This window comes from Grus americana, unplaced genomic scaffold (genome assembly GCF_028858705.1).
Source record: "Grus americana isolate bGruAme1 unplaced genomic scaffold, bGruAme1.mat scaffold_75, whole genome shotgun sequence".
NCBI classification, from domain to species: domain Eukaryota; kingdom Metazoa; phylum Chordata; class Aves; order Gruiformes; family Gruidae; genus Grus; species Grus americana.
The window spans coordinates 381581-397638 of record NW_026561960.1 but is presented as its reverse complement, the minus strand read 5'-3'; the positions used below and the strand labels follow the sequence as shown (position 1 = coordinate 397638).

Sequence of the window (16058 nt, the reverse complement as noted above, 5' to 3'; positions counted from 1 at the left end):
CTTGTAAAGAGCAGAAACAGATTTGAAGGACGGGAATTCTCTCTTTGTCAGATATACAGAGAACGGGGCTTCTCTTTACAAGGTTAGTCATACTGAAATGATAGCCATTGTCCTCTTAGTAAGAGTGTTGAATAGTTTAGTGGTTAATTATACTGACTGGAGATGACACAGGGTGGCCCATCACATAACCAGAGCAATGGGATGGAACACTGGGAGCTCCAGCTCCTACCCAAAAGCACTGGGTGTCATTTGGAGTTTGTGAGTCAGTGTGGCTGAAAGTGCATGTAGTGTAAAGATGGTAATCAGGTATTTCAGAAGAGTTGTTCTAATGGAGGGCTCTACAGAATACTCTTGACCTGTCTCAAAAGATAATGAAGAAAACCAAATATATTGTCATTCGGCTTGAATTAACTGTGCAGGTGTTTGTGCCACTACTGAAAAATATCAAGCCTACAAATTGGAGAGGGGCAAGGAGGAGGTTTGAAGATGATATAGTACTGTGAGGTTCAGGGCCTGTTTTTAGGTTAAGCTTAATTCCTTGCAGGCCAAAGCAGTTTTGGCCTACTTTCTTGATTCCCTGTTTTAGAAAGTATATGGAGCGGGTGCTCAGAATAAACATGTTTGAATTTAACACCTTGGGGAAATGAGAGCTTTGTGTAAATTGTGAGCAATGATTATGATGTTGCCATGTGTTTTTTGTAGTAACATGAAAGAAACCCACTAAGATCTGTGCGTGATTGTTAAAAAGGCAGTCCTAACGATTCCTTGTTTGAGATAAACCTTTGAATGTTATATGTGCAGATAGTATGTAATTCTCAGATATTTAAATTTTACAATGCGTGTACTATACATTTTTCATATCCAAATTATAAACTCTTGTGTTGGGTTTGTGTGGCAAGGTTTTGGTAGCAGGGGGGGCTACAGGGGTGGCTTCTGTGAGAAGCTGCCAGAAGCTTCCCCTGTGTCTGACAGAGCCAATGGCAGCCGGCTCCAAGATGGACCCGCCCCTGGCCAAGGCCGAGCCAATCAGCGCCTCTGTGAGAACATATTTAAGAAGGAAAAAAAAACCAGTTAGAGAGAGCTTTTGCAGCGGGAGAGAGGAGTGAGAAGCTGTAAGAAACTCTGCAGACACCCAGGTCAGTGCAGAAGGAGGGGCAGGAGGTGCTCCAGGCACCGGAGCAGAGATCCCCCTGCAGCCCGTGGTGAAGGCCATGGTGAAGCAGGCTGTCCCCCTGCAGCCCATGGAGGAAGGATGAGGGGGTGCAGAGATTCCCCCTGCAGCCCATGGAGGAAGGATGAGGGGGTGCAGAGATTCCCCCTGCAGCCCATGGAGGAAGGATGAGGGGGTGCAGAGATTCCACCTGCAGCCCGTGGAGGAAGGATGAGGGGGTGTAGAGATTCCCCCTGCAGCCCGTGGAGGACCCCACGCCGGAGCAGGTGGAGGGACCTGAAGGAGGCCGTGGCCCGTGGGAAGCCCACACTGGATCAAGTTGCTGGCAGGACCTGTGGACCCATGGAGAGAGGAGCCCACGCCAGAGCAGGTTTGCTGGCAGGACTTGTGACCCTGTGGGGGACCCACGCTGGAGCAGTTTGCTCCTGAAGGTCTGCACCCCGTGGGAGAGACCACGCTGGAGCAGTTCGTGAAGGACTGTAGCCCGTGGGAGAGGCTCCATGTAGGAGCAGGGGAACGATGAGAGGAGTCCTCCCCGTGAGGAGGAAGAAGCGGCAGACTCAAAGATTAATTAGAGTTGTACATTTTTTATCTTTGCTGGATGCCTTCGCAGTTCAGGGGGAGTAAAATGCCACCCCCCACCCCCCCCTCATTTGCTGAAACTTTGGCTTTTGTTTGCCTGTCACCACGCACTTTCAGTGCTCTGGTTTAAATTCTTTGGTGGCATCTCCGTGTGAGGCTCGCTGCGATTTTGGGGATGCTGTGGTGGCCGGGGAAGGGCGATGAGATGCTCGGAGCATCTCGCCACGGACCCGGAGGTCCCCACTTGTCCCGTTTCCTCCTACGTTTCCTCCTGAAGCTTTAAAACTTAATAATATAAAAGCAGCGGGGGATCTGAGCCGCCCCGTAACGGGTATTTTCCCAAGGGTTTGCGCCTCAGTCGTATGTTGGCAGCTTGTGCTGTGAAACACACCAAAACGCCGCTTATGCCTTTCGCCCCGGCGTTTACACCCCATTTCTCTCCTCCGGGTAGGTTTGGTTCAAAACAGAGCTGGTTTCTCCCCATCCACTAAGTTTTCCAAGCAGGATGAGTTTTGGGGTTGCGTGGCTTTAAATAACCGCCCATGCCCAAGATTCCGATTCCAAGAAACGGTCACTTTTTGTGTACCTGGAGTTGGTACACAGCGGGCGACACTGAGCTCCTCTCGGTGAGGGTTACTGCGGTGTCCTGGGGGGGGTCTAACCCCCCTTGATTGATCCCCAAAACCCCAAAACCGCTGACCGACGTCAGGATGAGCCAGGACGAGGGTTACAAAATGACGCTGCTGGAAGAGTTACAGGTAGGGGCTCTGCCGAGGGGCCCAACGTCCCCGATGCCCCCCCACCCCGCCCCAAACGGTTGGAAACCTCTCCCCGAAATCCCGTCGGCATTTCCCCGGAGCGCAGAGGGATGCGGAGGGGGGAGATGCTTTGTGCCGGGGAGGGCTCCCGGCGGCAGGTTCAGCGTCGTTGGTCGGAGTACGGGGGCAAAACGGTTTCTAAGAGAGACGGAGACTTTCCCCGTGTCACCCGCGGGGTGTTTGACTCCCAAACCGCCCCGTGTATTCCCACTCCAACACCCACCTAATGCGCTCGAGCTTGTGATTTCGTTTAAATCGCGATTTTTTTTTTTTTTAAAACTGCGATTTTTTTTTGAAACCGCGATTTTTTTCTTTAAACAGTAATTTTTTTTTTTAAATTGCAATTTAAAGCGATTTTATTAAGCCCTTTCATCCCATACCTTTTCCCGGCTTGGGGTTTGGAGTTTCTTGGGGTTGGTTTTTTTGGGGATTTTTTTTTTTTTTGGCAAAACCAAAGGGGAGCAGGATGCATTTTTGCTAAGAGGGGACGGAGGGTGGCGGAGGCCGTCATCGGAGAGAGGACAGGAAAGCCACGGGCGCGTGATAATCCGGCTGCCGGGTTACGTGGGCGAGTCCCGGGAGCTGGCGGGGAGTTAGCAACAGGTCGGCTCTGAAATTAATACTCGGGGACCAGCAAACTCGTTTCCAGACAGGAGCGTTTCTTCCTCTTGTTCGTTAAATTAACCGGTGCCTTTCCCGAGCATCGCTGCTGCGCGGTGGCAGGTGATGCTGTTCAGTCGAAGCAGGAATTTGGGGGATAAAAAGCAGATTTCACGTTAGTGTTTGCAGCTTAAATCGTAACAAGTTATTTATTCTCTGGCTTTGGGTTTGTTGGTTTTTTTTTTTAATTAAGTCTTTTTGATTAATGCATCATCATTAGTACGACGGGCAGCATCTGCCAGCGCGGCGTTTGAAGTTTTATTTTAAATTATGGGTTTGGTTCTTTTGGGCTGTTTCCCAGTGCCCGGTGTAGCTCTTGCTTCTTGAATTTCGTCCAACAGCCCTGACAGTTCCCCAAGTTTTCTTGGTGTTTTGCTCTTCTTCAAACTTCGGTTTCAGAAATCGAGCAACTGGGTGCAAATCTCGGAGGGTTTTTTTGGGGTTTTTTTTTGTGTTTGAACGATGCTACGGGCTGTTTTATTGGGTTATGGGAAGAGAAACCTCCTCCAAGTCCGTGCTTTTAGGGCTGTGCCTGGAGGAGGAGGCACGCGGAGGCGTGATGCTCGTGGATTTGGGTGGACGCGGGGGTGGACGATGGCCGGGAGGACGTAAGGGAGCTCTGCACAACTTTTCCCTTCTCCTTTCTAAACAGGGAGATGACGAAGAGGCAGTGATTGACCAAGGAAGAACGAGCAACGTCGTCAATATTCACTATGAGAAGGAGGAGTTGGAAGGTGAGTCTCTGCTGAGATCCCGGTAGAGGAGCTGCCAGCCCAGCGCCTTTTCCCGTCGCACAAAGTCCCTGCGACGTCCCTTGCTTGGCATTTTAGATGATCGGGAGCCATCACTTGTTGTTGCTCTCTCGTTGCAAAGTTTGAGTAAAATAGGCTTGGGAAAAAAGGGCAGGTCTGTGACGTTCAGGGATCCAGTTAAAAGAAAATTAAGAGAAGTTGGTGTTTCCTCCTGGGATGGCTGCACTGATTTAATTGCGGCATCTGCGTCAAGCGTCTCCGCGGTATCGAGAACGATGCAAACGCCGCTTTTTCGCAGGCCACCGGACCCTGTACGTGGGCGTGCGGATGCCGCTGGTGAGGCAAAGCCAGCGGCATCACCGTCCCCACAGCCAGAAGCATCGGGAACGGGAGAAGGACTCTGCCCCGACGGAGCAGGGCTACCACTGTAAGTCCCGCCGCAGCGTTCACTGAACTCCTCGGGGCTACGTGGGTGCTGGGGTCTTCTGCAAGCAGGTCCCCGTGCCGGTTTGAGTGGCTTGCTGTTCCTCCGAGGGAAAGCGGCATCATTTAGCAGGACCCTCTCTCTTTTCCCAAACTTTCCTCTTTCTTCTCTTTTTTTTTTTTTTTTATTTTTTTTAAGACAGTTAAATGCATAAAGGATTTAGGCTCGCCTTCCTCAGAGGGATCCTGGCTTTAAAAATGGAACTGTGGGGAAGGGAAGGTGCCCATCCTTATGCAGAGGTGGATTAGATGCTTCTCCTTCTCTGGGGCTCTGTGCAAGCCTGGACAGAGCCAGGGCAGAGGGGCCAGCCCGATGTTTATGGTGCCGATCGATGCCCGCTTTGCCTATGAGCGTGACGGGCCGTATTCGGGCACGGTAACGGGACGGGGCTTTGCCTTCTGCCCCCAGACACTCCGTCCCAGCGAGTGCAGTTCATCCTCGGGACCGAGGAGGACGAGCAGCACGTTCCCCATGACTTGTTCACCGAGCTGGATGAGATCTGCGTGAAAGAGGGTGAAGATGCCGAGTGGAAGGAAACGGCAAGGTAAATCCCCGCTGCCGGCCGTGGTGGGAGAGGAGTCCCCTCGCCGGCAGCGCCCGCGGGCTCTGCTTTCCGCTCTCCGGGACTTTGGCAAAGCTTTTGCAGGTGCCGATGCGAGGAGCCTTCTCTCGCCGCCCTGTAGCTCTGTTAAAGGGGTTGCGGAGCTGAGGCCGTTTCCTCGCAATGGGGCTGATCGCGCCTGATGTCCGCAGGTGGCTGAAGTTTGAGGAGGACGTGGAAGACGGCGGCGAGCGCTGGAGCAAGCCCTACGTGGCCACGCTGTCCTTGCACAGCCTCTCTGAGCTGAGGAGTTGCATCATCAACGGGACGGTGCTGCTGGACATTTGTGCCAACAGCATCGAAGAGATTGCAGGTACCGCGGGCGCCGCGTCTCTGCGGGAACGGCCGAGCTCGGTTTGCCGCGGTGCCCTCCGCTCCCGAATCAAACCCTGCCCCAACGGCGCGTCCTTTTCCAGAAACCCCGCTGTGTTTTTAAGTTGGTTTTGGATGCAGGCTGGGCGTGCAACAGTCACACCAGCTTTTTCTGGTGTGTTTTTTCCATTTTTTTTTTTAAATGTGTAGAGTCAGACAGAAAGGCCAGACGGGGCAAGAAAATTGCATTATTTCGAATGGGAAATAATTATCTTAGCAGAGTGATGAATAAGCACTTTGCTCGTGTTTTTTAGCAAAAGAAACTTCTTGCTTTCGCTGCAAAGGCTGAACTGTATTAAAATGTCTTGCTAAGCAAGGCTGGGCCTGTGTCAGGGGATCCTGCGTGGCACAGCCTTCCCCCGGGGGCTTCGGGGCTTGGGACCTGGGGGGGTTTCTGCTCTGACGGCTTCGTTTCCCTTTGCCATCCCCAGATATGATCCTGGGCCCGCAAGACCAGTCCACGGAGTTTGACGAGCACGTGCGGGCAAAAGTTCGAGAAGTCCTACTGAAGAAGCATCACCATCAGAATGAGAAGAAAAGAAACAACCTTCTTCCCATCGTCCGCTCGTTTGCTGATGTGAGCAAGAAGCAGTCAGACCTGCACCTCCTTGACAAGCCAGGTGAGGGTTCCTGCAGGGCTCTGGTCCCATTCGACTTGTCCTGGCAGAGGAGAAGCATCCCAATTGCTCCTTGTCCGTCTTTCTGAGTGTCTTTCTTTTTCCTACCAGCCCAAACACTCACCCCTCATCCTTCTCCTACCACTGCAGAAGCTAAAAATGGGGTGAACCACGAGAGCAACGCGATGGACTTAAGCAAGGTGAGACGCTCGTAGCTATCTTATGCCTTTAGGGCCAGATTTGGTCTTGCAAATTTGGCTGCAGAGTGCTGAGGGCTTTGCTTTTGGGGTATTTGCCTGAAAATCGCTTGTTGTGCCTAGGCGCAGCTGCATTTCATGAAGAAAATTCCCACCGGGGCTGAAGCATCCAACGTGCTCGTAGGAGAGCTGGATTTCCTTCGCCAGCCCATCGTGGCATTTGTCCGCCTGACCCCGGCTGTCCTCCTCTCGGGCATGACGGAAGTTCCCATCCCAACAAGGTCTGAACGAGAAGCACAAAGATTTTATTTCAAAAAACCCCCACCCAACGAAAGAACATCAAGGTGCATGCATCAGTTTGGCGTCCCAAGGGAACAAGGGCAGGGGGAGCGAGGACATTTCTCCCACTCGCATCCCTTCCCTGCTGTGTCTTTCAAACCCCTTGGCCAATTTTAATGAAAATTGGCCCAAAAATTAAATTTGCCATCGGTTTTGGTGAATTTCAAATTCCTGGCGGAGTCGGTGAGCCTACGTGTCCCCTCTGGAGCTGCGCTCGGGGCTGGGGGCTCCCAGGGATTTCCTTGGGTGTCCTTTGAGCAAGGACACGTTCTTCTCGCTCATTGTGTTTTTCTTGCCCAGGTTCCTGTTTGTTTTGCTTGGACCAGAAGGCAAAGCCCATCAGTACCATGAGATCGGCAGGTCCATGGCTACTATCATGACGGATGAGGTGCGAGAAGAGAGAATTCCGGGTCATTTTTGGTTTTCTTCAGCTCTCTGCAGTAGTGAGGAAGAGGATTTGCTTCCCAACTGCCCACAGCTCTCCAGATAGCCCACCCCTCGTTCACACGCCGAAGCAAACGCACGGATTTGTATCACCCCACCTCTTGGAGGTTGAAATCCCACCCGGTGTGCATCCTGCACCTCCCCGGGGTCCCCAGCACCCTGTCCCCAGTGGTGGCGTTGCCAGGGCCAGTGAAACTTCCCCGCTTTGAGCAAAAGGGTATGGTGTGCCATGAGGGATGGGGACCTCGTGGAGGAGATGATTACAAGTACCGTGATGGACAGATTTTTCCATTTGGGGGAATATTTCCTGCCATTACAAGCAGGAAATTTGGGGAAAATGATCTTGCATTTAGCCAGGAGCTTACCGTAGTGCTTAGGACATCGGAGATGGGTTGTCCTCTGAGCAGGTTGTCTCCTGTCGGCAGGTTTTCCGTGACGTTGCCTATAAAGCCGAGAACCGGGCTGACCTCGTGGCCGGCATCGACGAGTTTCTGGATCAGGTCACGGTCTTGCCGCCAGGAGAATGGGATCCATCGATCCGAATCGAGCCCCCGAAAAACGTCCCTTCGCAGGTGGGTGCTGCGGCGGAGGGAGGCGCGAGGGGGACGGGCAGGCCGGCGGCCGGCCGGCCGGGGATGCTGTTCTGGGACCCAGATTCACCAGGTCCCAGTTTGACGCAGTCACATACCCAGACCAGAAGCCCAACAAGCCAGTGGTTACGAATCCATAGCTTTGGCTTATTTCCTTTTTAACAGGGAAAAAGGAAGATGCCAGGAGCTCTCGATGACAGTGCTTCTCACAGCAAGCCAGAGAAACACAGTGGTCCTGAACTGGAGCGCACGGGAAGGTGTGAGCTTTAATAGTTTGTGGGGTTTGTTGTTTGTTTTTTTTTTTTCTCTTTGCCTCTAGAATCGGAGCGTGCACCTTCCCTTGTAGCAGTTTTCTGGGGTTAGTTGGTTCAGTGAAGGGGCTTCACATTACCAGCTCGGTCCCCTGGGCTGGGCAGGTGAGATCTGGGCAGCTGGGCTCAGCCACAGCACCACTGCAGACAGATTTTCTTGATTTGGGGTGGAAGCAGCTGTGTAAATACCTCCAGGGAGAGCTCTGCTGCTTCTCCAAGCAAGGGACAGTTGCAGTAAGAGGGGATGGGCTTTCAGGTTTGGTCCTTTTTCTTTTTGTTGGAGGGGTTTTTTGTGCTTGCTTGGTTTCTGCCGGGTATAAAACGGCCGAAGGAGACTGCTGCTGGTTAGCAATGAAGGTTACTGTCTGCTTGGGCTTGTCCTTCTGCAGCAAAAACCCCTCTGTGTGGTCTTGCAGGGAAACAGTCTATTTGTTTTTCCTTCCTCCAGGCTCTTTGGAGGTTTGATCCTGGACGTGAAGCGCAAAGCCCCGTGGTTCTGGAGCGACTTTCGGGATGGTCTGAGCCTGCAGTGTCTGGCGTCCTTCCTCTTCCTCTTCTGTGCCTGCATGTCCCCTGTCATCACCTTCGGGGGACTGCTGGGGGAGGCGACCGACGGCCACATCGTGAGCACCACTCTTGGGTGGCGTGGGGGAGCGCAAAACTCATGCAAAATCTTCGCTGCAGTGAATTTGCTTTGGGTTTTTTCTTCTTTTTCCCATTGATTTATTTCCTCGCCGCTGCCTCTTCCCTGGACAGAGTGCCATGGAGTCACTGCTGGGCGCATCCATGACCGGCGTGGTGTATTCCCTCTTTGCTGGCCAACCTCTCACCATCCTCGGCAGCACTGGACCCGTCCTCGTGTTCGAAAAGATCCTCTACAAATTCTGCAAGTAAGGCCGGCTGCCGCGGCCGAGTGCCGCGAGAGCCTTCAGGAGGCACTGGTGGAGAAAAGATGTTTTTCTTGTCTTTTTCTCAGTGAGAGTTGTTAGATTTCAGTTGTTTTCTGTGTCGCAGACGTTGCACGCTGCTGCTTTAGTATGTGATGGTGCAAGAGCCCTTGGTCTCTGAAGGATGGATGAGGTTGTTTGGGGTTTTTAGGGTTAAAATGAAGCAGGAAGAGGAGAAGCCATAAGGATGGGGATCCTTGTGTTGTGATGAGTTTGATGTGAGATGAGACACCCTGATTGCAATTCAATTTATTCTTCAGCCCCAGCTTGCTGGTAGCAGGTGACTGGGTGCAAAATCAGCCGGGGTTTTGGTGTTAGGGCATGGGGGTGATGTGGGAGGACACCACCTTCCACAAAGGGCCCTGACCTCAATTAGCCTCCAAGGCCTTAACACAAGCTAATTGTTAAATAACAATCATGAAATAATTGGCCTCTCCTCCTGCAGGTCCGCACCCTGCACCGCAGCCCCAAGGCTGTCTGTAGTAGGACATGGAAAGTGCATTTACCACCTGCAGCCTTGACGTGCTCCTAAATTGCTCGTGATTTTCCCCGAAGGAAGGCACGGCTCGGCGCCTCTTCCTGGCCTTTCCAGCCTTTGTTTGATTTTGGTTTCCCAGGGAGTACGCGCTCTCCTATCTCTCTCTGCGGGCCTGCATCGGGCTGTGGACTGCCTTCTTCTGCATAGTGCTGGTGGCCACCGACGCCAGCTGTTTGGTGTGCTACATCACCCGCTTCACCGAAGAAGCCTTCGCCTCCCTCATCTGCATCATCTTCATCTACGAGGCTCTGGAGAAGCTGAGTCACCTGCGAGAGACCTACCCTGTGCACATGCACAGCAAGCTCGACTTCCTCACCGTCTACTAGTGAGTTTTTCTTTTCCTCCTAAAAGGCTGCTGCCCCTTGGCAGGAGCTCAGGGCTGCACCTCCATTGCCTTTCCCTCACCCTCGTCTTGGCTTTTCTCCTCCCAGCTGTAAGTGTGAGGCACCAAGCCATCCCAGCAAGGCAACCCTGCGTTTCTGGGAGAGCAACGAGATCAACGTGTCTGGCATCGCCTGGGAAAACCTCACGGTGACTGTAAGTGCCCCAAGCCACTACTTCCGCGGCCGCGGGGTCCAGGGGCGTTCACATTTTGCAAAAGTCAGAGCCCTTCGGGTGATGAGGGGCTTCAGACTGTGCTAGTGCTGCTCTGCAAAGGCATTCTTTAAATCTAACGTGTGGTTTTAACCCGCTTGGTCCTGGGAAGGAGAGTCCACCTTGTCCCCCCAACATCGTGGGTAATAACTGTCCTCCTTGACCCTGTCGCAGGACAATTTTTCTGACCAGGAGCAAGGTTAAGTGGGTGGTTTGATTCTTGTAGAAGTTGGAGGACTTAAGTTCCTGCTTGAAGGTAGTCCTTAGCTTCCTTACTTGGTTCCTAAGAACTCCAGTCCTTGCTTGCTTACTCAGCACTGTCTGTAGGTCCATGCATAAATTTGCACGTCTGAGCAGCCTCTCGGGCTGCTGTTGCTGGAAGCAAAGCCCAGGCATAGGATGGGAGGCTCTTCAGGACATCTTCATCCCCTCTTGGCCGTGTCCTGGGAGCCCTTCGCTGGGAAGGGACGATTCGTCTCTTCTCCTTTCCTTCCGCGGTTGTCTTAGCCCTCCTTCCCTGCTCCCTCTTTCTCTATCCCCAAGAACTTCCAGTGTTTCCTTCCCCTCTTGGCGTCTTCTTCAGCCACGGTTGCCTGCCATTCGAGCGGAGGATGTGCCATGGGTCTGTGATATGGTGTCCCATCACATCTCGCCTCTCCGCTCTCCTCTGTGCGGTTCGATGTGTCACTTGTTCAGCTGCTGCTCATTCAATATAAATCTCCGTCAGCAGCAGCAGCAGCAGCAGCAGTTACAAGGTCATGGATCTTGGACCAAGATCCTCAAAAGCCCCGAGTTATCCCAGGTTTCCTTGCCGCACGTGCACTACCTTTGTGTCCTGACGCTCTGTTTCTCCAGGAATGTCGGTATTTGCATGGAGAGTTTCACGGACCTGCCTGTGGACGCAATGGCCCCTACGCGCCTAATGTCCTCTTCTGGTGCTGCATCCTCTTCTTCTCCACCTTTGTCCTGTCGAGCTTCTTGAAGAAGTTTAAAAGCAGCCGTTACTTCCCAACCAGAGTAGGTAGAAGATGGTGGCCGGCAGCAGTCTCCACACTCATTTCCCAAAATGGCTTTCCCGGAGCGCTAAGCAGTATTTGCCACCGCTTGGTCAAGCTGGGAAACATTGACCTTGAAGGCCAAACTCTCCAGCAGCTTGGATGTCCCTCCCTCGTTTCCATGAGTGCTAAACGACCGTGGCGTTTCCCACCTGCCTCGCGACCTGCCCCCGAGCGATATTTTGCTCAGGCAGTGGGAAAAGAGGTCTTCCAAAGTTGTGGGGGTTTATTTGCCTTTTTTTTTTTTTTTTTTTTAACCTTCTGTGCATTATGCTCAAGGGGAAAGTTGGTTCAAATGAGGAGCTGCCATAGGAAAAGACACTTTTTCTTCCTTTTGAGGAACATACGATGCCTCAGTGCGCCTTATTCCCATTTTAGCTGTGAGCGTGGCTGCAGTGGCAGCCATCTGCTTCCTTATTTTTTAATATTTTTTTTACTTAAGGTTTGAATTCAAACAACCCTCTTCCACCTAATTAAACTCTTTTTTTTTTTATTGTCTGACACCAGCTCTCACAGAGACAAGCACAGCAACAGTAGCTAACCAAGGGATTTGGCTGCATGTCCTCAGAGTGGTGGGATTTTGTTAACCAGCCTTAATGTTGTTGATGTCTCTCATTTTTCCATCTCATGTTGTGGCCCCCTTTGCGATGCCCCTTTCAGCTCTGGTTTCTTGCCCCAGGTGCGGTCCACAATAAGTGACTTTGCTGTTTTCCTCACCATCGTCATCATGGTGCTCATTGACTTCATGACTGGGATCCCGTCACCGAAGCTCCACATCCCCCATATGTTCAAGGTAGGGGGGGTGTTGTGGCACGGAGCGGGTTTCACCGGGGCAGGACAGGGCTGAGTCTGGAGGAGATGCTGGTGGTGTGACCATCTCCTCCTCCACCTCCAAGTGCATCGTTTCCTCCTGGAAATGAGAAGACAGCCCCAAAACTAGGTACCTGCAGGAGAAATAGCTACAGGTGCTTGCAAAGAGGATGCTGGCACTGCTGAGCCCCGGGGTGACGTGAAACCAGGGCTGGGAGATGCTGTGACACGGGGATGGAGGGGAAAATCCAAGCCGGTGAAGTAGCTGGGCTGGGAGACGAGGCTGATGTGTGTGCTTTGTTGCAGCCTACCAGAGACGACCGCGGGTGGTTCATCAACCCCATAGGACCCAACCCTTGGTGGACGGTGGTGGCTGCGCTCATCCCAGCTCTGCTTTGCACCATCTTGATATTCATGGACCAGCAGATCACGGCTCTTATCGTGAACAGGAAGGAGCACAGGCTGAAGGTAAGGGGCTGCAGGAGACAACCCCATCCGCAACCCGCTCTGGGCTGCAGGTACGGGGAGAAGCTCCAATTCCAAATGCCTTGTGAAGGCATTGGTTTGGAACAACGTCAGGCAGCGTGGCAAGATGGTCTCCTGGCTTAATGATGACACAGGGAGCAAACGACAACAGGGGAGTTCAGATGAGCAATCTTTCGGAGGAGCATATTAAGCTTAGAGCGTTGTAGAAGCACGCTTTTGTTTTAAAATGTCAGCAGCAGCTGGGGAACGAATCATTTTGATGTGCTGCCAGGCATAACTGAGAGTCATATCTTACTCGCAAGTGGTAGAAATGTCTTTATGAATGAAAAATAGTAAGGTGGGTTTTTTTTGTTGAGAAGTAGATACAAACTCCCCAAATCCACTTTGTCTGAACTGCTGCCGGATTGTCATGCAAGGTGCTTGCGCAAAGACTGGATACATCCTTATTTGTTTCCAGTTCGTGTTTTAAATTTTCAAGACGTCGACTTGAGCTCAAACAGGGTTGTTTGGGTCTGACTTGCGACGTTGTCCTTGCTCTTGTCCCGTGAGATGCTCTGTTTCTTGTTTCGCTCCGCGCAGAAAGGATGCGGGTACCACCTGGACCTCTTCATGGTGGCCGTGATGCTGGGGGTGTGCTCCGTGATGGGGCTGCCGTGGTTTGTGGCTGCGACCGTCCTGTCCATCACCCACGTGAATAGCCTCAAAGTAGAGTCTGGCTGCTCAGCTCCAGGAGAACAGCCCAAGTTTCTGGGGATACGAGAGCAGAGAGTCACTGGCTTGATGATCTTTGTGCTCATGGGCTGCTCAGTCTTCTTCACTTCGGTGTTAAAGGTAAGAGGAAAATGGAAACCACCCAACAACCGCGAGCTTTTTGGAGGTTATGCAAAACTAGTCCCCTTTCTCCAGGCCTGAGTAGCTGTGGAGCAGAGGAGGAGGTGATCCCAAACCTTGGGGCTCGATCCGTGGTGGGAACCACCCTCGGTTGCACTTTCCAGCCCTTCAGACCCCAGTTTGGCACGCTCGAGCCAAGCGAGCAAGCCAACTGCTTGGATTTTCAGATGTCTTTCAGGCCCACCCGTGTTTATGGGTTACGGTGAAGCGTATTTAGAGCAGTACCTCTGCTCTTTCAACCAGGCAGCACGTTACCGGTTGCAATTTGTTCCCCCAGATGCCTCGGAACAGCCGTTCCCAGTAGCTAAACGCGCTGAAATCGTCCCCGTGGGCTTCCTTGCGTGTTGCCACAAGAACACGTACAAATGTTTTTCTACCGTCGCAGAACGCGGCATATGGTAGCATGGGCGAAATCACCTATTTTCCTCCAACCTTTCTGGAAAACAGGATTATTCTGATGAAGTGTAACTCAAAAGCTCAGCCTAAAGCAGAGCATTAAATCATTCGCACGCACAAAATCTCTGATGGTTAAAATGCGACACTTCTCTAACCCTCTGGAAGCTGGAAGGCTTTAGGCAATTTTAGGCAGGGACTGTAGAAGAGAGCGGTAATACTGAAAATGCAATTTGAAAACAAGAATGCACTAATTTCTGTATTTATTTTTGGAGTTTATACCAATGCCTGTGCTTTATGGCGTCTTTCTCTACATGGGTGTGTCGTCGCTCAGAGGAATTCAGGTACGGCCTCTTTTACAGCGTGTTGGGTCCCTGGTATTTCATCTCTATAGAAGCAGGTAAAAAAAGCAGTGGCATGGGGGGAAAAACCCCTCTCCGAAAGCAAGCGATCAAAATATTTTGTGTAAGAAAAAGATTGGAGGAGGCACAGGAGGTGTATAGGGCCGGGAGGACCGGGCAAGTTCAGGGCAGGTTACGGGAAAATGGGGGAATTCAGCGCGAAGGGAAGGCGATTTCTGTGGCTGGTGGAAATCCTTGCTGGGGGATTCAGCGTGCTGAGAAACGCTGAGAACAGAATAACGGGGAATAATTGCAGTTCGGTGGGCAGCTCTCGCGGGCAAGCCGGTTTATAGATGGAGCGGAGGGAAAATTGGGTGCTGCTCGCAGAGGAACGCGGTGGGATCCAGGATTTCTCATTGCAAGTGAGATCCTGAACACTCCCTCCGCGTCTCCCCGGGGCCAGAAACTTCTCACTGTTATTTTACAGTTCTTCGATCGCTTGAAGCTGTTTGGGATGCCGGCGAAACACCAGCCGGATTTCATCTACCTGCGGCACGTCCCCTTGCGAAAGGTGCATTGCTTCACCATGATCCAGCTGATCTGCCTCGTCCTGCTCTGGGCCATCAAGGTGTCGCGTGCCGCCATCATCTTCCCCATGATGGTAAGAGCCGGTGCTGCTCGGCGTCGGGGTGTTTGTAGCGTCGGAGCGAGCTGTGGCATCATCTCTGACCTCGCTGCATCTTCCCTCTTATTCGTGAAGGTTTTGGCTCTCGTTTTTGTCCGGAAAGTGATGGATTTCTGCTTCTCGAAGCGAGAGCTCAGCTTTCTGGATGACCTTATGCCAGAAAGCAAGCAGAAGAAGTTGGACGATGCCAAAAATGAAGCCAAAGAAGAAGAGGTGAAGCTTGCTGGGTGCTCGGGGCCGGGCGTCTCCCTCGGGCTGTGAGATTGCCTCTTTCTGCCACAGCTCGTCTTTAAATGTCGGGGCAAGATCAGAACTAAACAGAAACGGATCCTAATAGCCTGGATCACACATCGTAACCTTTTATCCTAAATTAGCAGTGAGCTTAACACTTGACTAGAGGTATAATTTTAAAAATGAGTCCTATAATAAAGATTATTATTATTATTATTATTAATACTATGGAAAGGTTTACTCATAATAGCGTTTTTTAATCCCCCCAAAGTATTTGGAGTGAAAGGTCTTCACCCTGCTGCACTAATAGCTAAAGCTGCCGCAGGTCAGGAGGAGAGGACAGCGTGCAACGTCTTTACTGGGTGCTGAGTTTATCTCCGCTTTGATTAAAGACCGAGAACTTGATTTGTCCCTTTTCCGTCAGGAGTCCCAGAAGGTGATGGAAGCTGCTGCTGCAAATTGGGTTCAACTGAAAGTGGGGAAGACCAGCGACTTGGATATCCCACAGCAAAGCAGCGACAGGTAAAGTGCCACCAAGCGCCAGGACCCCCGGCAAGATTCGTTTGAAGGTGTTTGGCACCGTCTTTATCGAGCGTCCCTCGGTAAAGCGGTCCGCTCGGCGGGAAAATCAAATTTCTGGGCAGGGCTGCCGGAGGCGATGGCGGGGCTCTGCCCCTGCGCAGAGCGGCTGCACAACTCCCATTTAACCCCCAAAACTTGCATCATCAGTGACTTTAGGGTAGCAGGAGATCCTCATATTTAAGAAAGAGGTGGTGTAGGCACGACCTGTAGCAGCAGTGGCTTAGGAGCCCGCTCCAGGGCTAAACGCCAGCAAGAGCCTTTGCCTGGAGCTGTTGTTCTACAGGCTTGCCTCCCGCAACTCCTCATCCAGCAAAACCTCCGGTGCTTACGCTGAGCTTTGGTTCCCCGGGCCCCCCTGGTCCTCTTGCTGGTGCTAACGCACTTGGCGGCAGCAGTTCCCGTAATCACGGATTGCGATGTAAAATATTTATTGCAGGACCGATCCTTCCGAGATTAATATCTGGGATGAAATGTCGAAAACGACCGTGTGGAAGACTCTCCCTATGAACACAGAAACAGTCTGAATTTGGGGAGGAAAAAGGTAAAGGACCGCATGCGAGCGTGACG

General features: G+C 52.0%; 1 protein-coding gene across 1 annotated transcript; it reads left to right on the top strand.

Moving 5' to 3' along the window:
* The first annotated feature begins 3877 nt into the window (after window positions 1–3877).
* On the top strand, window positions 3878–16015 carry LOC129201006 (electroneutral sodium bicarbonate exchanger 1-like). The gene is made up of 23 exons (XM_054812234.1): window positions 3878–3965; window positions 4282–4410; window positions 4876–5011; window positions 5221–5381; window positions 5872–6060; window positions 6169–6257; window positions 6378–6535; window positions 6894–6981; window positions 7463–7609; window positions 7793–7884; window positions 8387–8561; window positions 8695–8828; window positions 9503–9748; window positions 9855–9960; window positions 10873–11034; window positions 11752–11865; window positions 12189–12350; window positions 12948–13199; window positions 13928–13996; window positions 14481–14654; window positions 14754–14891; window positions 15334–15431; window positions 15928–16015. The coding sequence occupies exons 2-23, from the start codon at window positions 4311–4313 to the stop codon at window positions 16013–16015; spliced, it is 3078 nt and encodes a 1025-aa protein (XP_054668209.1). The 5' UTR covers window positions 3878–3965; window positions 4282–4310.
* Window positions 16016–16058: the final 43 nt, after the last annotated feature.